Source organism: Macaca thibetana, chromosome 15 (assembly GCF_024542745.1).
Source record: "Macaca thibetana thibetana isolate TM-01 chromosome 15, ASM2454274v1, whole genome shotgun sequence".
Taxonomy (NCBI): domain Eukaryota; kingdom Metazoa; phylum Chordata; class Mammalia; order Primates; family Cercopithecidae; genus Macaca; species Macaca thibetana.
In genome coordinates, this window is record NC_065592.1 from 65,836,265 (window position 1) to 65,859,957 (window position 23,693).

Sequence of the window (23,693 nt, forward strand, 5' to 3'; positions counted from 1 at the left end):
AAACACATTAAAAGTAAAAGAATGGGAAAAGATATACTAAAATTAGTCAAAAGAAAGCTGGAGTGGATAGATAGTGGATAGATTAATATCAGACACAGTAGATTTTAGAGCAAAGAATATTGCCAAGAATAAAGAAGCTTATTTCATAATGTTAGTGGGTCAATAGGTCAGTACATCAAGAGAACATAATAATTCTAAACATTTATGTACTAATAAAGTTTTGTTTGTTTGTATGTTTGTTTGTTGTTTGTTTTTCTGAGATGGAGTTTTGCTCTTGTTGCCCCAGGCTGGAGTGCAGTGGCGTGGTCTTGGCTCACTGCAACCTCTGCTTCCTGGGTTCAAGCAATTCTTCTGCCTCAGCCCCCTGAGTAGCTGGAATTACAGGCACCCGCCACCATACCCAGCTAATTTTTGTATTTTTAGAAGAAACAGGGTTTCAACATGTTGGCCAGGTTGTAAACTCCTGACCTCAGGTAAGCCGCCCACCTTGTCCTCCCAAAGTGCTGGGATTACAGGCATGAGCCACTGCGCCTGGCCTACTAATAACAAAGTTTTAAAATGCACAAAGCAAAATGTGGTAGAACTTCAAAGAGAAATAGATAAATCTATATTTACAGTCAGAAATATCAATACCTCTTTCTCAATAATTGATGGAATAAGTAGACAGAAAATCAGTGAGAGTATAGAAGCATGGACACTATTAACAAAGTTAACTTAATTGAAATTTATGGAATATTCTATCCAACAACAGCAGAATGTGCATTCTTTTCAAGTGCACGTGACATATTTACTAGGCAGACCATATTCTGGGACACAACATAAGTCTCCATAAATTTTAAAGGATTCAAGTCATACAAAATATGTTTTTTGACTACGATGGAATAGTATTCACCACACTTGGAATAGGGTGACAACTTCAAGCAGTGCTTGTTCTCACCAGTAACCAACCCCAGCAGGAAGGAGGAGCTGGGGGTGGAAGAATTAGGGCTTTAAGTTGCCATATCACAAGTGAGAACTTTCCTGTATGCTAGGACATTTGTGTTCAACATGTGTTTTCAATTCTCGGAGGAATCCAGATGACTAAGGGAGTCCTTTCTAAAACCCCAGGACGTCTTGCTTTCAGATGTGATCAATGATACACAAATCTCCTTCTAAAGAGAGATAAATTAGGGAATAGTTTTTCACATGACAGAAAGGATGATCCTATTTGCTTTGTTAATGGATTGGACTTGGTTGATAGTTATTTTCTATCACCCAAAGAGCATAGCTCCTCCATGAAGCCATATTTTCAAAATTTCCTTTTACATTCAGCATTGAAAGAACACATTTGTTGCATATATTGAGGAGGACTGTTTGCAAATCATGCCCCAAATCAACACTTGAAAGTCTAAGTGGTGCTCATCAGAGAGAAAGGTGGTTCAGTGTGTGGGGGAGTCAGTAAGGATTCAGGGCAGAAGCTACCCAGAATGACCCAGCAGGGATTGGCTCACAGTAAATTATTTTCTTGCTTACAGATTTCCTACCCAGTAGAATCACTGAGGTCATTTTAGTGACTAAACACAAATAACAGGCTTCTTAAGAGTTTCAGATTTGAACCAAGTCGAACTTTTGCAAATGTGACTAAGGCCTGCCAGCTTGATGGCAAACCTGGGCCCAGCATCAGGTACCAACAGAAGGCAAACCCTGACTGGAAAGTTGTGCTTTGCTTTTCATTTTATTGTCACAACTTTTCACAGTTTGCCTCATGCCACCTTGTTACTTAATTCCCACACCTCGGAGGAAAAATGTGTAATCTTTTAATATTTATGTTACTTACTTAAGATACTTAAGATTATGTTTCTGCCTAGGTGTTGCCAAGATAGTCAAGCCAACTCTTGTTTATAGAGGGTAGAAAATATAAATCTGTCTAAACTCTTTCACGAAATGAAGGTCTTAATATTTCCAAAGAGTTGAATTTGGTACTACTCTTGGAGAGCCTTAGAGAAGCGTTGTCAATACAAGGCGTCATTGTTTTAGGTTTCCTATCCATGACTTGCTTTTTTCCCCAACTTTCCTCTCTTTTGGCAACTTCTCCTCACATTCTGTCCTACATTTGGCCCTGAGTCAGTTGAAAGCTTTGCAAGTTGATTTTCCATTCCCATCTGAATTTTAGCTTAGCTGTGGAACTGTTTTCCATGTGTTTTTAATCATTTGTCCATGTGTTATGAGCTTATAGGGACAATATGGTTCCCCCAAGCTGCCTGCATTGTATAAGCAGAAACTGGCAAGGTGGCCAGTGGGGGAACAGTTTTCAGACAGATGCCCCCTACACTCATTTCTGTTGGTGATACACCACCCCCATGCTCCAACTGGAGTCAAACAATTTACAAGCTGCATAAAGTTACCCAACAGACATATAGTCCTCTGGCAAGAATTACCTTTTTTAGGAGTGTGATTATCCTTCAGGGGAGACATGCCTGGGAAGTGTGGCTGGTGTGTCAATGTTCAAAGGCCTGCTCTGAGACTGTGGCCAGGCTGGGAAATGAAGGATAGTTTAGTCCCAGATTCCATGGAACTTTGATTTTAAAATAGAATCTAAACACAGAGAATTAAGGATAAGTTCTCCAGGACAAAGAGATACTTCTTAGAAAGTAAAACGCAACAAGGGCCTATGTCAGAAGTTTCCTTTCACATTTTTATTGGACTCAATATGTTGGAACAAACATTCATTCACCTCCTAAAGGTAGACTGAGGGACCAGGAATGGAAAAACAACAGAAAAATGCATTAAACAAAATCCCTTTTCTTGAAGTTGCTGACAGTGTGGTCTCCAGCAAACATAATCCCTGCCCTTGAGGATCCTCGCTTTCTGGGTAAAAACATATGCATGTACCCAAATTAAGACAAGCCCAAGGAATCCCTGAATGGCCGAATCAAGAAGGAACTTGGCTTTTCAGAGTCCCAAATAAATCTCAGTATCATGGAGGAGATGCCTCCCTTGTAAATCCGGAAGTGGATGTGAGAAAGTAGAGGTTGGGTTGGGACAAAGCTTCCCAATATTTGACTGGCAAAGGCAGAAGACAACACTGAAAACTTCTATGGAATCAAGAAAATTTGAAATGATCAAACATTATATAAAAGCATCCAGTGGAGTGCGAAAGTTTGACAATTCAGGGTAGACTACGGAGTAAAGTTGGTTGGAAAGGATGTGATTCCAAGAGCAGAGTGGAGAGGAGAAACGAACTGGTGTGGTTTGATGGTCAAATGTGAGGAGACCCGCGTATATGATAGCTCCTATCTTTCTCTGCAGAAAAAGGGGCATTTACTGAAAACGATGAAAGAGGCAGAGCAGTCAAAGGTTTAAGATAGTTAGAGAAGGCTTTCACTAACCTACATGGAAAATGCAAAGCAAGTTGAACAGAGGAATGAGAAAGATTGCTGAGCAGAGTTGAGGGTTCCATTGAGACAGAAGGAAATTTGTGTAGAATCTATTTTTGCCCATTTGTCCGTGTCTCTGAAAGCATTCCCTATGCCAGGTGTGGGTCCAGGGAAGATGAACAGCTGGGTGTTTTCAGGGTAGGACTTTTTGTTGTTGTTTTTGTTTTGAGACAGAGTCTCACCCTGTCGCATAGGCTGGAGTGCAGTGGCACAATCTCAGCTCACTGCAGCTTCTGCCTCCTGGGCTCAAGCGATTCTCATGCCTCACCCTCCCGAGTGGCTGGGATTACAGGCGTGAGCCACCATGCCAGGCCCCAGTGTTGGACTTTTATTAGATGGGTGTGAGAGAATAAAAAAGGGACTAGGGAGTTGGAAATATGGAAAAAGTTTGAAGAGATGGACCATGGAATTAACTGGATAGGGAAGAAAATGAAGACAAAGAATTTATATATGTTAATCAATTAATTACATAATTCATTTATTATTAAATGAATATTTTAGGGCATTTATTATGTGAAGGGCTGTGCTAGAGCCTGAGCTGATGACTAAAAAGACCCTACTTTTATGGACTTTAAAATCTGAAGTGGAGACAGATGTTAAACAAATGTTCGGTCAAAAATTATTTCATGACAATGGTGATAGTACTATGACAGAGATAAAGTAGGGGACAGATGCTGTAGGAACTGAAACAACAAAATGTTGTTATGAGAGAGTGGAATGTGAGTTCACAGTTTAGAGGTAGAGCTGTTCTTGGTAGTAACGGGTCAGAATGTAATGGGGGTAGGGAGGCCATTACATGAGTAGTCAGATTTCAGCCAGGGTATCGAAAGGGACTTCCAAGGGATACTGATGGAATGCTAATGGTCAAACCCAACCACATGGACACGGAAGTCGCCCAGGATGATAGTAAGATTCAGGGTGAAAAGAAAGACCGTGGGCTAAATGAGGAAGACAGGGCAAGTAATATTGCCTCTACAGACTTTCAGGGACATAAAGTTAAGTGCCTGATGTCATAGAGTTTACAAGCTGTAATGCAGATCGAGGAATCAGATCTAGATTTTTTGGCCTCAAGTCCAGAGATACTTCCACTGACATTACTGAGCTCTGAGATAACCTTTTTACAGAAGGAAAAACAGACAAGGTAAATTTTAAAGATGAGGAAGAAGGAGTAGGATAGAGATGTTGCATCAGTGACTGCATCCTGAACTGGCTATAAGTATAGGAACAGGTATTGGGGATGCATGGACAGGTAGGAAGGTGGGGCACATGGTAAGGGATAGCTCAGGCTGCCTTGGCCTAATTCTCAGATTTGCAGGGGCTCTCTCTGCAGTCTTGGTAGGTAGCTGATTAGACACATGCAGGTATTGTCCGTGACTTGTGCACAGTACTAGATACATCTTCAGATGCAAAAAACAAAATACCCAAAATACATCAAACTACTTCTCAATGGTGTTGGGGGCTTTTTTGAACAGAGGGCAGTGAGATCACTGAAACTACAAACAGTATAATCTAATCTTTAAAAGACAATCTAAGCATCAGTACCTTGAAGTGGAAATGGGGATTTTTTTTTGTTGGCAGTTACACCATTTGATATTTGTCCTTTTCCACTGGTCACACATTTTGGTATCTTTGGGTGACAGTTTTAAAAGACTGAATAAAGAAACTGATAACAATGGTTCTCTCCATGGCAAGGACAGGCAGCCTGGGGTGTGGTCAGAGGAAGATCAACCTTTCGCTGTGCATTTTTTTGTGTGTTATTTGAATTTTGTTACTATGCGTATTTATTACTTAAAAATAAGAGAAATGTACTGCACCATGTCTACAGTGCTTCCTTGAATTCAACAAATATTTATTATTGAATAAAATTAGCAGAAATAAAGCATACAGTTCACTACATCTTTGGGATTTGGATCTACCTGAAAGTCCCTGATTAGTACAGGAATGATGCCTGCCTAAATTTTCTAAATTTTCTTTCTTTTTTTTTTTTTTTTTTTGAGATGAAGTGTCCCTTTGTCACCCAGGGTGGAGGGCAGTGGCATGATCTCAGCTTACTACAACCTCCGCTTCCCAAGTTCAAGCGATTCTCCTGCCTCAGGCTCCAGAGTAGCTGGGATTACAGGTGCCCGCCACTGTGCCCAGGTAATTTTTGTATTTTTAGTAGAGACAGGATTTCACCATGTTGGCCAGGCTGGTCTCGAACTCCTGACCTCAGGTGATCCACCCACCTTGGCCTCCCAAAGCGCTGGGATTACAGGCATGAGCCACCACACCTGGCCTAAATTTTCCTCGTAAAACTTATTTTGAATATACTAGGCTGTCCCTATCGATTGCAAAATCCACTAGACCTGAACCTGAGCAAAGACACTCTCACCACTTACCTCCAGTTCCCAGAACGGAGCTGGCACTCAGGTATGCGCTGTAAGAATGAAAGAATTAGTCCAGTTAAAGGAGCAGCTTTAGGGAATGGAGTTCTTCCTTACGTGTCTTCTCCACGGAAAGGAGAGGAGAAAGTCTACATTTTGAATAATTAACTAAATTGTTTATTAAAAGTTTTAAGGGCCGGGCGCGGTGGCTCAAGCCTGTAATCCCAGCACTTTGGGAGGCCGAGACGGGCGGATCACAAGGTCAGGAGATCGAGACCATCCTGGCTAACCCGGTGAAACCCCATCTCTACCAAAAAATACAAAAAACTAGCCGGGCGAGGTGGCGGGCGCCTGTAGTCCCAGCTACTCGGGAGGCTGAGGCAGGAGAATGGTGTAAACCCGGGAGGCGGAGCTTGCAGTGAGCTGAGATCCGGCCACTGCACTCCAGCCTGGGAGACACAGCGAGACTCCGTCTCAAAAAAAAAAAAAAAAAAAAAAAAAAAGTTTTAAGGGGAAATCATATATCCTAATTTCCCCTTTTCCTTGTTCCTTGGAAAAGAAAAAAGGTTCTGTTTTCTTCTGAGTTAAAAATATATATATATTGCTATTGTGTTTTGAAAAGAGGTAGTGATGAGGCAGTGGCATGCTCCCCAGTCAGTTTTCTCCCCTGAATCCTTCAACCCAAACGTCCTTTTCCAGCAATCAGTTGTCCTGTTTAACTCTAATGTCCACCCCCCACCTCAACACTGCCTCTCACCTTTTGTTGATTTAAGACGGGTTTTCAGGGAAGAATGTAGTCTCTCTGTTCGCCCTTGGAGAGCACTGGGCTTCTTTTTAAGTGTCTTCTGAGAGTCTGTAAGAGGGACAGAAAATGTAGCTGGTGCTGTCCTCTCATAGGCACACTGGGGACCTCTGAAGAGGAGACAAACCACCTCAACATGTCTTAAGTGGCTGGGCCTCTTTTCTTGTCCATTTTGTAAAAGTGTCACCAGCATATGAAAACATTTTTTATGTAGGTATCTTCTTGAGGTCCTTTAGAGTTCCTGAAGACATCTTAGTGCCTAAGAAACCCGAGTCAAGTTGAAAACAGCCAGATTATGCTGAAAGCCTGAACTGTACGTGGAAATGAATGGATTCGGGGATTGGCCCCTCTGGTTCTCATGCATGTCTAGGGTTGTTCCAGGAAGTAGACTTAGCAGGCTTGGGCTCACTCACATGAGCTCAGGCCCACCCTTCATTGTGGCATTTGGTACTAAGTGCACTAGTAATTGGTGATGCTGTCTCCTCATGAAAGCTTCCTACTGTGTCTGGAGACCTTCTCCAGACCTACTTCCATTTCCATTTGGTTCATCCAAATTGAGAGGTAACTAGATGCCTGTATCAACTGAAGACCAAACAAAGGCAGCATAGTTTTGCTAAAAGCTATAAAAATTCACTTACATTCTTAAGAGATTTTAATGTATTACATTATACATATATTACATGTTATACATACATAATTATACACACATAGTGTATCAACGGCTTTAGAATTGGTGAATGGACACGGTGGTGAAAGGCGATAGTCATTGCCTTTAGCTGAAAAAGACAGAGGTTGGAGATAGGCTTATGTTTCATGGTTCTCATCACAGCAGGCTTAGCTTTGCTAGATTTACTTTTCAGGGATAGTATTTACTAACGGGGGTAGGGAGAACATTTCAAGATATTTGCACATGTTCTCAAAAGAAGTGACAGAACAGCAAAAGGATATTCTCTGTGAGTGATTTTTAAATGGCACTTATAAGCCCCAAATTAGGATCAGAGGAAGGGAAGTTTAGGACTAAAGGAAAGTGAAAAATGGATAACTGACATCCCTATAGATGATTTTTATGCAATAAAGTTAGATGATGCATAATAAATGCCACCAGACTATCTAACCTACTTGAGGGCAGTGACAAAGTTTTACTCATTTTTCAATTATCTACCAGTATCTAATATGATTCTTGACACACAAAGTGAGTCTTCTACAAATTTCAGTTCAACAGGAATTATTCAACTGTATCTTATGTTCAGTAATTCCAGAGCCAAGCAAACTGAGACCTGAGATAGAATTTCTGAGATAGTCTTTAGTTTTGGGAAATAGTAGATACTCTGATTGATAACAATGGAATTTCGGGTTACTGAAAAGTACATTTAAAAGGATTCAGGAAAGGTATCATAGCTGGCTTCCACACCATATTTACACCAGGAGGCCTAGTGACTGGTTCTGGAAAGCATATTGCATTGGATGGCTGAGGGGAATTAAGAAATTCAAATAGCAGTCAATTAAAAAAACAAAGATGTTGAAATAGCACGGTAGCTCACACCTGTAATCCCAGCACTTTGGGAGGCAGAGACAAGAGGATGGCTTGAGGCCGAGAGTTTCAGAACAGCTTGGGCAACATAGTGAGGCTCTGTTTCAGCAACAACACAGAATTTTAAATGGCCAGGTGTGGTGGTGTGCCTGTAGTCCCACCTACTCAGGAGGCTTGCTTGAGCCCAGGAGTTTGAGGTTACAGAGTGCTATGATTGCACCATTGCACTCCAGACTGGGCAACAGAGCGCAACCCTTTTTCTAAAATAAAAAAAGCAATGGCAAATACAAATGCTCATTTATTCTATATCAACAGCACCTTTCATTAATACTAGCACATGTTCCAAAGATATTTGGTACAAGTACAATATGTCTCCACTCATGGCATTCTGGTAAAGTGATGGTCCATGTTAAAAATAGCTCATTATCGTGGGTAAAGGGACTTAAGGCTTTATTTCATAAAAATCAGGCATGGCTATCAAGAAGAACAGAAATGCCTGAAAAACAGATTCCAATGGGTCACTTCTTGGAAAGAAAGCTTAATCAGTATTGACAAAAAAGGGGGAACATGTGCCAGGACTATTTGTGTTACTGAAAGCAAGGAATATAGTGATTGAGTTAAAAGGGGAGAAATAAAAACAGATATTGCATTGCTTCCCAGTGGAAATACTGTTTGAGTCATGTGGTAGGTTGATTGGACTCCATTCTGGGGTTTCAGTTTTATGGACACGTTTCTTTTTTGTATCCTAAGCTGATTCATGATAGTTTTGAATGATAGTTATTTTTAAAATTTTCCTTTGATCCCTGAAGACTCCTACTTGTCTCAATCTTTCTTTAGCCTGGCCATCAATTAGTGTAAAACAAGGGGAGATCATGTGGATTCAATAAGGTAAGAAACTGACTAGCCAGCTTCACGCCCAAAGTTATCAAACCTGGTTCTTAGAATCCACGTTCTCATGTCTGGCTCTTTGTTTAAAAGAAAAATAAAATCACTAGGATGGCTGGAGGGAGACGTTTCCCCAACCTCATTGAAGACTGATGAGCTGTCAGTCTATTATGTGGTATCCTGTTGAGAAACATGTGAACAATTGGAAGAGTTTATCTGATGACTGACCAGTTGTGAAATTTAGCACCCAGTAATTGATTCTTAATGTGAGAGGATTAACTTGGGAATTGGGAGTTTCTATGTGTGGAAAGGAAAATGTATTCCCTTTACTCAGTTACCATGCAAAAATCAATAACCCCAATTCACATATAAGTAAAAAGCAATATGTCCGTTGATCAAAAAAATTAACATCCTTCTAGCTCTTCCTTTCTTCTCCTTACAATTTTGATATACTTCTTTGTGTGTGTGTGTGTGTGTGTGTAGCCTTCCTAAAGGCCTGGGCTTTTTCTAAATGTATGCCTTTAATTTTTATCCAATATACTTCTCTCACAGCAACATATCTTGTCTATTCTATTCCAGCCCAATGCAAATGCACAGCAAATGTGAGCTGACTCTAGTCCTTCTTCTGACAACAGCCATGGGAAATTTAGGCAAAGAATGTGTTGTCTTTGCTAATACTGCTCTTTAAGCCTCAGACATAGCTAAACTCTCAGCTAATTACCCCCTGGGTCCCAGGCTTTCACTGGGGCCTTTTAAAATACACAAAACCAAAGTGACGGCAGGAGGCCATTAGCACTACACATTTCAAGCAAACAATAAATGTGTTTACTCTGCCTGGTTACTGACCACCTGCCTTCCCATCCCACCAGGCAGGTATCTATATATACGATTTCCTTTTTCCCAGTCCTGCAGAGAATGAGCCTCTCCTTTGGGCCTCATCATTTACAAAAGAAGCTTGGGCCCCTGACAGCATGCATCTCCTCTTATTGCAGCTGCTAGTACTCCTGCCTCTAGGAAAGGCCACACGGCACCAGGATGGCCGCCAGAATCAGAATTCTCTTTCCCCTGCACTCCTGCCAAGGAATCAAAGAGAGCTCCCCACCAGCAACCATGAAGAAGCTGAGGAGAAGCCAGATCTGTTTGTCGCAGTGCCACACCTTGTAGGCACCAGCCCTGCAGGGGAAGGCCAGCGGCAGAGAGAGAAGATGCTGTCCAGATTTGGCAGGTTCTGGAAGAAGCCTGAGAGAGAAATGCGTCCATCCAGGGACTCAGATAGTGAGCACTTCCCACCTGGGAACCAGTCCCTCATCCAGCCGATAGACGGGATGAAAATGGAGAAATCTCCTCTTCGGGAAGAAGCCAAGAAATTCTGGCACCACTTCATGTTCAGGAAAAGTCCGGCTTCTCAGGGGGTCATCTTGCCCATCAAAAGCCATGAAGTACATTGGGAGACCTGCAGGACAGTGCCTTTCAGCCAGGTATGTGTTCTGTGGGGAGAGCAGGTAAGGGTTTGTAGGTGGTAGTGGACAACTGGGATGGATGGAGAGTAAGGGAAAAGGCTGTTGGGAGCCTGACTCTAGCTTAACTACAGATTTGGTCCTTAGGCATTCATCATAGGATTTGGCAAAGGTTAAGTTTCCTTCTGACCTTTCCATTTTTTCTTGGCATTCTGGAAATGCTGCAAGAATGATATGATGAATCTGTCGATATCAGTAATCATTCACATTGAAGACACAGAGCTTTGTTTTATTCATTTATTTTTGCATTGGAAGTGATCTACTCAGAGATATGAGTCAGACTGTACCCTCAGTTAGGAAACTGAGAATTTAGAGTAATCACCAGAACTCCTCTGTAGCTATCTTTCTGCACTCTATTCATATGTGGATGAGCAGGTCAACTCCATTTGTTGATAAGGTGGGGTGCATTGGACTCCTCCCCAAACACTCTCATATCCATTTACAATGGTCTTCATCCCCATATTTCCGTACTTAACTACTTTATAGGTTTATAAGGGGCTTCTTTAATGGCTTACTAAAGCTATCCCACAACCTCAAAGTATGTTGAGGTTCTCAGGCAAAAGTTGTCATATCATTTCTAGTATTATGATAGCAAAAAAGTGATTTCATTTATTTTCTCATATGAGCTTTTAAAAAAATCAATCGATGTGAGATTATCTCTCCTCCCCTGAGATTATTTCTCCTGATTCATGTTGTGTTGACTGATTTGTAGTTATTATGATCAATTCCACGCTATTAAGACAAAGGGGCACCCTACTGTCTACTTCCTCTGGTTCTGGCAATACCTACATTCCAAATGTTAAATTAAAACTGAGAACTTGCATTAGGTCCTTAAACATGAAGATATTGAACCAAAAACAATGCAGGGTAGAGTAAAATTTTATAGTCGAGTAATGCTACCCAACTAAGCAAGCAGTAGAATAGGGCAATTGACTGTGCAAGGCAGTTAAGTATTCTGCCTGAAAAGGCAAGGATATGTATCAATGACAAGTCAATTACCAAATAATAATGACTACTCTGTTGGCCATGTGCAATTAGAAAATTACTCCTAAGAATCAGGCAATCAAATTTCCTTTGAAATTCTTCTTTTGAATTCTATTGCTAATTAGATTAAAATTAAGACGTTTGACTCTTACATATTTTGAAAGGCACATAAAGCTAGGTGCTTGGAGTTATGAGAGGTAAAGGTGAGGTAATGCACAATGATTTGCAGGCATACACATTGTAACTCTGCTTGCATACAACTTCATAGACTTGAATGTACTACAGGTCTTGCAGAATAGGATAGAATTAAACCCATAGTGTTCTAATCTATTCTATGATCAATTTAACAAATATGTATTGGGAGTCTACTATGCACAAAGCGCTGTGAGGAATAAAAAGGCAAGGCACATTACTTATGTAAGATAATTACCATTAGAATTTTTCAATTGCTCACATCCAATTAAACAAAATTTCTTAAAGTCTGACACTAATAGTGTAGAGTAAAATATTTTTATGTTAACTTAGGGATTCCCTAAAGGCTATTTAATAATTTGCTCAATAAAGAAAGTTTAATTGAAGTGGTTCTATGCCCTTATAGATACCATCACTTGCATATTGCAAATTATATCCAAAATTGGAAAGCTTTGAAATTTTTAGTGTATATTATCCTCAGATTTACAGTCCCTAGCTTCTGCATTATGTGTGTTAAAGAAATAATTCAAAATAACGTAATGGAAATCTGTTTGCTTTTTAGACTATAACCCACGAAGGCTGTGAAAAAGTAGTTGTTCAGAACAACCTTTGCTTTGGGAAATGTGGGTCTGTTCATTTTCCTGGAGCTGAGCAGCACTCCCATACCTTCTGCTCTCACTGTTTGCCTGCCAAGTTCACCACGATGCACTTGCCACTGAACTGCACTGAAGTTTCCTCCGTGATCAAGATGGTGATGCTGGTGGAGGAGTGCCAGTGCAAGGTGAAGACGGAGCATGAAGATGGACACTTCCTACATGCTGGCTCCCAGGATTCCTTTATCCCAGGAGTTTCGACTTAAAGAGCTATCCCACTATTACCTTTGAAAAGCAAAACCACACAGCAAAGATGCTGATTATTCAGTCTGAAAATGTTAAGTGGGTACATAACATTTTCAGGGAAAGGTGACTTGAAAAGTAGTTTTAAGATAGAACGATAGAGGAAATGATATTAGTCTAGTTATTGGTACATGTTTGGGACCTTGTCTCATTTCTGCCACTAACTGGCCATAGAATGTTAAGTTGTAAAACCTTTCTCCATCTAAAGATTTTCATCTATAAATGAGGGACCCAACCTAGATGATTGCTAAAATCCTTTCCACTACTAATATTCCGTGATGTATTTTCTCCAAGTTTGGGTAAAAGCCCTCCATCTAAAGAAGGAAAAGAAATAAGTGAGACCATAAAAATGGGCTTCTTTAATAGTGTGTCAAATCACCAGCAAGCAAACAAGCAAGATAGAGAGGGAGGAAGGAAGGAAGGAAGGTAGAAGGAAGAGAAGGAAAGGAAGGAAGGAAGGAAGGAAGGAAGGAAGGAAGGAAGGAAGGAAGGAAGGAAGGAAGGAAGGAAGGAAGGGTAGGTAAAGTATTTGTAGGAAAGATTCTCATACTTGTAGTTACTTTTGCAATCCAAGCAGTGTTTTACTTGACTTCTATCAGATGATTAAGTCTTTCCACAGATGTCAGGAGTAATTTGCTTGGTTGCCTCCTTTTTAACAATACTCCTCATATAAAGTACTTAATGTCAGGTGTCTGACTTTGAAGAAGGAACAGTGATGTTACTTTTAGTAGTTTATATAGGGAAGAGGAACAATCACTGGTAGCCAAACAAGTACCTATATTATGAGGAAGGAAAAATACATGACCACTACCAGGTTTAAAGATCAATCCAGAGATGCTAATGAAAGTAACCCCCAAGAATTCAATCTTCAGGCGAAATTATTTACTCACATGCATTTTGAGTTAGGTAGTAAGGTTTCTATGTTTGAATGACTGTTTTTTGCTATTTAATACAACTTTGTACTATAAATTTTATTCAGCAAATGACAAAATTACAGGTTCTGAAAATATTCTGGATATTTTAATGCATTAAATTTTAGTATATGAAGCATTCTGAAAAATGTTCTTATATTTTTCCCTTATTTGTTTCATCTCATAATTTAAAGGTACTATCAGGAGATTACCTAACTTGAAGCATTTCTGGAATATCTTCATAGACTTATGACACTGGCCCAAGGGTTTCTTCTGATCTGTAAGCAGCCTTCTGTTTAAGTCTCTCAATCACCTCTCTCCTGCCTGTATTAATTTTTACACATATATGGTACAGAACTGCCTTTTCCCAGACTACTTTTTCTAGACTAGTTATTCAAATTTTTATTTTTAAAAATTATTTTGATAATTAGGTTTCTTTTACTTTTAGTGCACACACATTTCCCAGAATAACTGTCGTTTTAAATAAATCAGTTTATATTTTAATTCTATTCCTCTTTAATCACACCATCTAACATGACATTCTAAAGAAGCAAAGGCATTTATATTTAGTGTATATTATGCAACACATCAACATGAATATGAGTTATACAGATACACACATGGCATTTACATTGGAATATATTATTATACCCTTTGGTGGTCAAAGGCAACCTAGTTGGCCAAGATATGGTCATAAGGATAAAATTGTTAAGCATTAATGATATCTCAGCTGGTCAATATATTTTGGTGCCAAAAGCTATCAAACAGCTGTCATGATTGCAATTGCCTAACCCTGATTATGAAAACCCATCTCTGCCAATTGGACTGTCCTTCTCCTTACGTACTTGTAAATCCCTTTCATCCATCCTTGCAAATAGACTCTCAAGCCCAAACCCCAAACAATTATCTGTTTTATTCAAATTTTGGTCTGCCCTTCCCTTGCATGTAAATTCTAGATGGGATAGTTGATAGTGGTATCAAACCTTACATTTATAGAATAATTGCATGAAACTCAATGAAATTGCTCATATTCAATCATTTTTACTTACAAAAAAGGCAATTTACAATGGTTGAACATAATATGTAGGAGCATAAGAAACCAAGAGGAAAAACACAAATATTGAACATTTATTAAGTGCCAGATACTGTGCTGTCTTTTACAAAAAGTAAACAATTTAATCCTCACAAAAATTATATAAAGTAGGTAATCACTGTATTTTATGGGTAAGAAAAGCAAGCCTTTAAAAGTTGCAACAATTTGCCTAAGAGCATTTGGAGAATATTTTCTATTTTGAATTAAAATATTTGCTCATTTGTTCTTTGTCAGTTTATATTGAACTCTTCCAGGTCTCTTGCCTATAGGCCTCAAAGCTAATTTCTTTTCACCTCTTATCTAGCTCTCTCATATCTGAAGGATTTTGATGTTATATCTCAAAAAAGAAATCATCTCTAGGTCAGGTTATCAGGCAAATATTTCCTTGATGTTGTTGGTCCTCATGGCATGCCTCTTCATAAATCTTGGTCTCATTTTCCTCTCATATAAAATAAGGCTGGTAATAACTACCTCAAAATTATTGTGATGGTCAAGTGTATATAACAACACTTCAGAGAACTTTAGATCCTGTAAAACTACAAGGGATTAATTTATTCTTCTCCATTCAGACCTTCTATTTTTAAATTTGTTTTGAGAAACTGAAAACACACAGAGAAGTGCAAAGAATAACATAACACTGAAATTCCCATCACCAAAATAAATAGTTACTATTTTGTCATCTTTTGCTTCTAGTCTTTTCTTTAATAAGCCATTTCAGATATAAGTAAAGTTCCTTTTGACCACCACACTGAGTCTTATTCCCCAAGCTTTTGCCTATAAAACATCACACCCTTAAAAATTCCTGCTTATACTTTGAATTCCCTTTTATGATTTTGCAAATTTATACATACTTCCATAAACAATATGTAGTATTATTTTTATATGCACTGCTTTAGTCAGCATGTATTTATTTGTCTACCAACTATGTAGAAGATACAGCTCTAGGTGCCATGAATACAAAAAGGGAACAAGTCAGATAAGATCACTGCTCCTATAGAGTTTACATTCTATGGGGGGAGATACGTAATTTGAAACTCAATCAATTAATCAATCAACTTAAAAAGAAAAATATCAGATGGCTGTAAGTGGTATGCAAATAATTAAAATATGCTAGAGATTGATTAGATTGAGTGGTCTCTGAGATGGTGACATTAAAGCAATGCGTTGTGAATTATGTACATGATATTCTCTATTAATTGTTCTATAAGGGCATTTTTCACCACACATAATTCTTGTTTGTTTTTACAAAGTTTTTAGAGGTTTTTCCCATCTGTATTTTATCTCTATTCTAGAAGCTAAGTATTCCTTACAGAGAGTAGTTAACCTAGCTTTGATTTTCTCAATCTGCACAATTTCTTTAACCTGTCAATTTAATTCCTAAATAAGACTTTTATTTATCCTCTGAATTTTTACAGATAATTTAATTTATTCTGTGCAAGACACTGTGCTAAGAACCTTGAGATATTCAAAGATAAATAAGATATATTTCCTGCCACCCTTGAGCTTACAATGTAGTATCAGAGATAATGTATGTAAATTTTAAGGCAATGATAATAGTACTTTTATAAGGACTACTAATTATTGAGTTCTTACTATGTGCTCAGATGCTTTATATTTGTTACCTCCTAGAAGTAGACATTTTATACTCATTTTTTTTTTTGACAGGGAGAATGAGAGTTGGAGGGGTTCATTCATTCAGTCCACAAATACTTATGAGTGTCTCTGATGAGCCTGGTCACTGTGCTGGGGACAAAGAATATGAATAAACGAGTATATGATTATCTAAATATAATCCCTGAGTTTAAGAATCCTACTGTCCAGGAACAAGTAACTGCATGTTTTTGCTACTTGTTTACTCCTCCATATATTCTAGAATGATGATCTCTCCATCACACCCTACCCCCAGGCTCAAAACCACTGTCCCAGTGAAGCCTTTCTTAACCCTCAGACAAGTTCGGGTTCACGTCTAACATGATTTCATGACACTGAAACCTTTGTTTTATAGAACTCATATCAACTTTTAATTATATCTTTATTCCAGTCATCATTAATTAAATTATGAGGTCCATGAAAACAGGTATCATATTGCAGGAGGTTTCTTTCAGGATTGTAATTAATGTCTGGAAGGGGCCAGCACACAGTAGGTACTCAATAAATATTTTTTGTCTGCATGAAAGAAAAAATATCAATAGGTATCATCTACTGAGGTTACCTCATGTGTCAGGCACTGTGCCAAACACTTTCTATACATCATTTTATTTAATCCTCGTGAAACCTTATGAGGAAGGGAATATTTATAGATAAAGATGCTAAGGCTCATGTAAATAAATAACCTTCCCACAGTATCACTGTTAGGGAATAGGAGAAGCTGAATGAGTCCAAAGCCTAAGCTCTTTCTTACTATGCTATATTGTCCCAAGATAGCAAAGACAGAAATATACATAACATGTATATTTATGTATGCATATGTTGCAAATATATGCACATATATAGACACACACATAGATATATACAAATCAAAGTTAAAGACTTAATACTAGTCCATCCCCTCTCTGATTCCCAGAGCCCGTTATTCATGCCTGTCTTACCGCACCTGTAACAGTGAGGATGTTTCCAACTCCAGTAGCAGGAAACACACTTCAGAATGTATTAAGAAGGAATGTACTATGTCTCTAACAGGAAGCCTGGAAGGCAGCCAGTTCCTTGGTTGGTCAAGTCAGCAGCTCTATCATTCCATCAAGGACTCTGGTTCCTTTCATCTTTCTGCTCTGTGACTTTCAGTGCGTTTTCTACAAGCTAAAACTTCTCTCAGTCACAACGTGGCTGTTGCAGTTCCAGGCATCATGCTTCAATATTCACACACCAATGTCTCTCCCACTTCCGTCCCTTTTAAAAAGCTAGATAAAATGAGTTATGTCTAGGATAATTGAGCAGTGGAACAAAATCAAGGAATAAAGAGCAAATGGCTGTTGGGCCACAGCTGTTACCACTTTTTAATTAATTATTTTTTTTTAATTATTATTATTTGAGATGGAGTCTCACTGTGTCTCCCAGTCTGGAGTGCTCTGGTACCATCTCGGCTCACTGCAACTTCCGCCTCCTGGGTTCAAGTTATTCTCCTGTCTTAGCCTCCCGAATAGCTGGGATTATAGGCGTGCGCCACCACACCTGGTTAATTTTTGTATTTTTAGTAGAGACAGGCTTTCACCATGTTGGCCAGGCTGCTCTCAAACTCCTGACCTCAAATGATCCGCCCACCTCGGCCTCCCAAAGTGCTGGGATCACAGGCGTGAAGAAACACACCCGGCCCACCTTTTAATTTATCATTATTTATTTATCTGTCTTAAAATCTTTCCTTCTAGAAGGCCGGGCGCGGTGGCTCAAGCCTGTAATCCCAGCACTTTGGGAGGCCAAGACAGGCGGATCACGAGGTCAGGAGATCGAGACCATCCCGGCTAACACGGTGAAACCCCGTCTCTACTAAAAAAATACAAAAAACTAGCCGGGCGAGGTGACGGGCGCCTGTAGTCCCAGCTACTTGGCAGGCTGGGGCAGGAGAATGGCGTGAACCCGGGAGGCGGAGCTTGCAGTGAGCTGAGATCCGGCCACTGTACTCCAGCCCCGGCGACAGAGCAAGACTCCGTCTCAAAAAAAAAAAAAAAAAAAAAAAAAAAAATCTTTCCTTCTAGATTATAAACTCCGCAATGGTAAGTCTTTATATAATAACTTATGTATACCTTAACAAAGTATATATCTTTGTTGCCTTTCTGTTCCTAATATATGCTGTATGTTGTATGCTTTATATTTGCATACTGCATAAACATATACACATATACATAAAATGTGATTTTAATGTTTTATAAGGGGTAAATGCTCAATACATGTAAGCTAAATGAACGAATTTTGGGAGCCACTTTTAGAAGGATGGGTTAGTATACATAGTCTGGGAAGCTTTGAATAGCAGCCAGCACATTTTAAGAATGTATGGGGAGTTTTTGAGCAGATTAGGAAGGTATGAGGTTTTTGTTTTGTTTTGTTTTTTTGAGACAGAGTCTTGCTCTGTTGCCCAGCCTTCAGTGCAGTGGCATGATCTCAGCTCACTGCAGCCTCAGCTTCCAGTGATTCTTCTGCCTCAAGCCTCCTGAGTAGCTGGGCTTACAGGCACGCACCACCACGCCTGGCTAATTTTTGTATTTTTAGTTGAAATGGGGTTTCACCATGTTGCTCAGGCTGGTCTTGAACTCCTGACCTCAGGTAATCCACCTGCCTGGGCCTCCCAAAGTGCTGGGATTACAGACGCAAGTCACCGCGCCCAGCCGGTATGGGTTATAAAAGTAGTTTCAGAGGGGCTCATGAACCGCCCTGGAGTGTACATAAATGTGTGTATGGGCGTTCTTCAGGGGAGAAGGTCCGAAATTTTGATGAGCTTCTCAAACATTTTCATGAGACAAACATTTTACCAGCGGGTATAATAAATGAGAGAAAGCCTGGAGTCCAGCTGAGCCAGAGAGCTGGAAGAAACCTTGGAAATCATGTGAATTAACCTCTTCATCTGGAGCTCAGAAAAATTGGGTTTCTATTTTGAGAACAGAGGATGAATTTTAAATACACATTAGTGGGTCCTCTTCACCTTGTTGAATCTAATACCCACATGCAGGAGTCCGCAGTGGTGAAATGAGTGAGTAATAGTACCCTGAGCAAAGGAATGGACTTTCCTGTAATACTAGTTTTCCAAAAGCGAGGCCTCATTTATCCACCCACATTTCCAGGGGAGAGTCAGATTTTCATTTCGTGGGTCTCCTCCCTCTTACCCTGTTTTGTTCCCCCTCCTTTCCTCCAAAAGAAATAATCACCAGGGACCCACCTATGGGTGGGGACTTGGTTAATAATGTTTTCAAGGAAATATGACAACTTCTTGTCTGCCAGCTAAGGGAAACACGCCTCTTTCATGTCCCGTGTACAAAAAACAGGAATTTCCAATAAGAGTGTTTTATAAGTCACAATGACGTTATTAAAAGGAAACCTGCAACCTGCCCAAACCTAAGACAAGAAATGGGTGAAAACTTAAATGGATAGACAGAGTCAACATCCTACTCCAGCTCAAGTAAATCACGGAAAGTATGCCCTCTTCAGGCCTGAGATCCACGAGATTTAATAGTGTCTTTGAGCCTTGAAAAATAATGTCCTGTAGCTTTACAGGATTATGAGAACATAGTGTAAACTCCTCATTGAAGGGGCTCCCAAATGTGCATATATGAGCAAAAAAAGACCCTATACCCCATTCTCCCCCTTGTCCTTAAAGGAGATTATAAATCCTGTCATAGCTCTAAGAAAAACTGCAAATTGGGTAGAATTTTCTTTGGCATCCACTTTTCCTGCTTCCTGCCTCTGGTCTCCCCCTTGGGCTCCCTTCCCTTTCTTACCCTCATTTCAGGATATTCAAATTATCTTTAATGCCTCAGGGCTCCTAATTAAAGTCTATTCATCCACCCAGCCCATTGATGTATTAATTTAATTATCATTTATTTAGAGTCTATTAAGTGTCAAGCACTGTGCCTATTGGAGGACTAAGATGGCTGACAGGATCCTGCCCTAGAGAAGACAGAATTTTCCTGGCTGAGAGTTTGGGTTTCATTCTATAGGCAACTGCTTCTGAACCTTGGTTGTGTATTAAAATTACCTATGAGCTTTTAAAATACAGAGAGGCTTTTCCAATGGGTGAAAATGGCGTTTGGGGATCAGCAGGCCTTGGTCTATATATTTTTAAAGCTCCACAAGGGATTTTGCTGCAAGGTCAGATAATGGGGAGGTAGGGAGTCACTGAAGAATACTCACCACATGAATTCTGCACTCCTGCTCAGATTTCTTCTAGAAAGAAAATATCGTGCTGTTCTCCTAACCCTTTTTGATCCTCCTGTTGTTTTCCACCGAAACTCTCTTCCAGGCTCTTTAGATTTCAGTTCTATGCAATTAAGGAGTGATATTACTCCTACCCATTAACTTAATTGCATTTTTAGCTCAGAGGAAATAAGGGTCTTTACGTATGTTGATTTTTTCTCCTTAAAATAAGTTGCTCTTTAAACAATTTTCTAAATTGACATTAAATTATACACATTTACTGCTTATACCATATTGTTTTGAAGTAAATAACATTGTGAAATGACTAAATCTAGCTAATAACCATAACACATTACCTCACAGTTACCATTTTTGTGGTGAGAATACTTTACGCTTTTAGTTTTTTCAAGAATACAAGGTACTGTTACCTCTATCCCCATGTTGTACAATAGATCTCTTGAATTATTCCTCCTTAGGGAAATTTTGTCTTTTGACCATCCCCCAACCTGTTCCCAGCAACCATCCCAGCTCCTTGTAATCACCATTCTACTACTTCTATAAGAGCTTTTCTTGTTTTAGATTCCACAGGAGTGAGATTGTGCAGTACTTGTCTTTTCATACTTAGTTTATTTCACTTAGCATAGTGTCCTCTAAATTCATCCATGTTGTTACAAATGACAGGATTTCCTTCCTTTTTAAAGTTGAATAGTATTCTATTGTGAGTATATAACACATTTTCTTTATCCATTCATTTATTGATGGGCACTTAGCTTAATTCCATATTTTAGTGATTGTAAATAATGTTGCAGTAAACATAGGAATGTAGATATCTCTTTGACATCCTGATTTTATTTTCTTTACATCTATACCCAGTGGTGGGACTGCTAGGTCATACAATATTTCTGTTTGTAGTTTTTTAGGGAAGCTCCACATTGTTTTTCATAGTGGCTATACTAATTAACATCCCCACCAAAAATGTGCTAATTTTTCCACATCCTCACTAATGCTTATCTTTCATCTTTTTGATAATAGTCATTTTAACAGGTGTGAGGTGGTATCTCACTGTGATTTTAATTTGCACTTCCCTGATGATTAGGGATGTTGAGCATTTTTTTTCATATGTCTGTTGAAGATTTGTATATATCTTGTGGAGAAATGTCTATTCATATCCTTTGCCCATTTTTAAATTGGATTACAGTAGCTTCCCCCTTATCCACAGAGGATATTTTTCAAGATCCCCAGTGGATTTTTGAATCAGTAGATAGTACAGAACCCTATTTATACTATTTTTAAAATTTTGACAACAGAGATGGCTGCTAAGTGACTAAAGGGTAGGTAGCATATATATAATATGGTTATGCTGGAAAAACAGATGATTCATATGCTGGGCAGATGAAGCCAGACAGTGCAAGATTACATAACACTTCTCAGAATGGCACATGACTTAAAAATTATGAATTGATTATTTCTGAATGTTTCCATTTAATATTTTCAGACTGTGGCTGACCACAGGTAACAAACCACAGAAAGCAAAACTACAGATAAGGGGGGACTGCTATATTCATTTTCTTGCTATTAAGTTGTTTTCATTCCTTACATATTTTGAGTATTACCCTTTAACAGACATATATTTTGCAAATATTTTCTCCCATTCTGTAGGCTGTCTGTTCACTCAATTGATTGCTTCCTTTCTATGCAGAAGCTTTTGTTTGCTATAAACCCATTTGTCTATTTTTGCTTTTGTTGCCTGTGCTTTTGGGGTCATATCCAAAATAAATCACTGCCCAGACCAATGTCATGGAGCTTTTTCCCTCTTTTCTTCTAGTAGTTTTATAGTTTCAGGTTTTACATTTCAGTCTTTAATCCATTTTGAGTTGATTTTTATACGTGATATGAGATAAGGGTCTAATTTCATTTTTCTGCATGTGAATATCCAGTTTTCCTGACACCATTTACCTTTCCCCATTGTGTGTTCTTGGTGCCTTTGTCAAAAATCAGTTGGATGTTGGTGCGTGAATATATTTCTGGCCTCTCTATTCTGCTTCATTTGTCCATGTAACTCTTTTTAATGTCAGTACCATGCTGCTTTGGTTATTATAGCTTTATAGCTTATTTTGAAGTCAGGCAGTATAAGGCCTACAGCTTTATTCTTTTTGCTCAAGATTGCTTTAGCTATTTGGTGTCTTTTGTGGTTCCAGACAAATCTTAGGATTGTTTTTTCTATTTTGTGAAGAATATCATTTGTATTTTAGTAGAGGTTGTGTTGAGTGTGTAGATCTCTGGGCAGTATGGACATTTTAACAATATTAGTTTTTCCAATTTATGAACATGGAATATCTCTCCATTTATTTTTCTTCTTCCAATTATTTCATCAACATTTTACAGTTTTAAATGTAGAATTTTTCACCTCCTTGAATAAATTTATTCCTAAGTATTTTATTTTTTGATAACTTTTTCAGATGGGATTATTTTCTTGATTCTCTTTTCAGATAGTTTGCTATTAGTGTATAGAAATGCTATTGGTTTTGTATGTTGACTTGTATCCTGAGACTTTACTGAATTTGTTCATTAATTCTAATTTTTTTTGATGGAGTCTTTAGGGTTTTTTATATGTAAGATCACATTATCTGCAAACAAGCATAACATAATTTCTTCCTTTCCAATTTGGATGTCTTTCATTTATCTATCTTGCCTAATTGCTCTGGCTAGGACCTTCAGTAATATGTTGAGTAGAAGTGGTGAGAACGGGTATTCTTGTCTTGTTCCTGCTCTCTGGAGAAAAAAGCTTTCAAATTTTCTCCACTAAGTGTCAGATTAGCTGTGAATTTGTCAGGTTATGACCTTTATTTTATTAATGTACTTTCCTTCTATGCCTAATTTTTTGAGAATTTTTATCATGAAAAGATGTTGAATTTTGTTGAATACTTTTTTGCACCCATTGAAATAATCATATGGATTTGTCCTTCATTCTGTTAATGTGATGCATCACATTTATTGATTTATGTCTGTTGAACCATCCTTATATATCTGGGATAAATCAGCTTGATCATGGTGAATGATCTTTTTAATTTGCTGTTGAATTCGGTTTGTTAGTATTTTGCTGTGGATTTGTGCATCCATGTCATTAGTGATACTGGCTTGTAGTTTTCTTTTCTCGTTGTGTTCTTATCTGACTTTGGTGTCAAGGTAATGCCGGCCTCAAATGAGTTTAAAAGTAGTTGCTCCATTTTGATTTTTTAGAAGAGTTTGAGAAGAGTTTCTTTTA

At 38.7% G+C, this 23,693-nt stretch overlaps 1 protein-coding gene across 1 annotated transcript; it reads left to right on the forward strand.

Moving 5' to 3' along the window:
- Positions 1-6,270: 6,270 nt before the first annotated feature.
- CER1 (cerberus 1, DAN family BMP antagonist) lies at positions 6,271-12,905 on the forward strand. The gene is made up of 2 exons (XM_050759601.1): positions 6,271-10,475; positions 12,253-12,905. The coding sequence occupies exons 1-2, from the start codon at positions 9,969-9,971 to the stop codon at positions 12,547-12,549; spliced, it is 804 nt and encodes a 267-aa protein (XP_050615558.1). The 5' UTR covers positions 6,271-9,968; the 3' UTR covers positions 12,550-12,905.
- Positions 12,906-23,693: the final 10,788 nt, after the last annotated feature.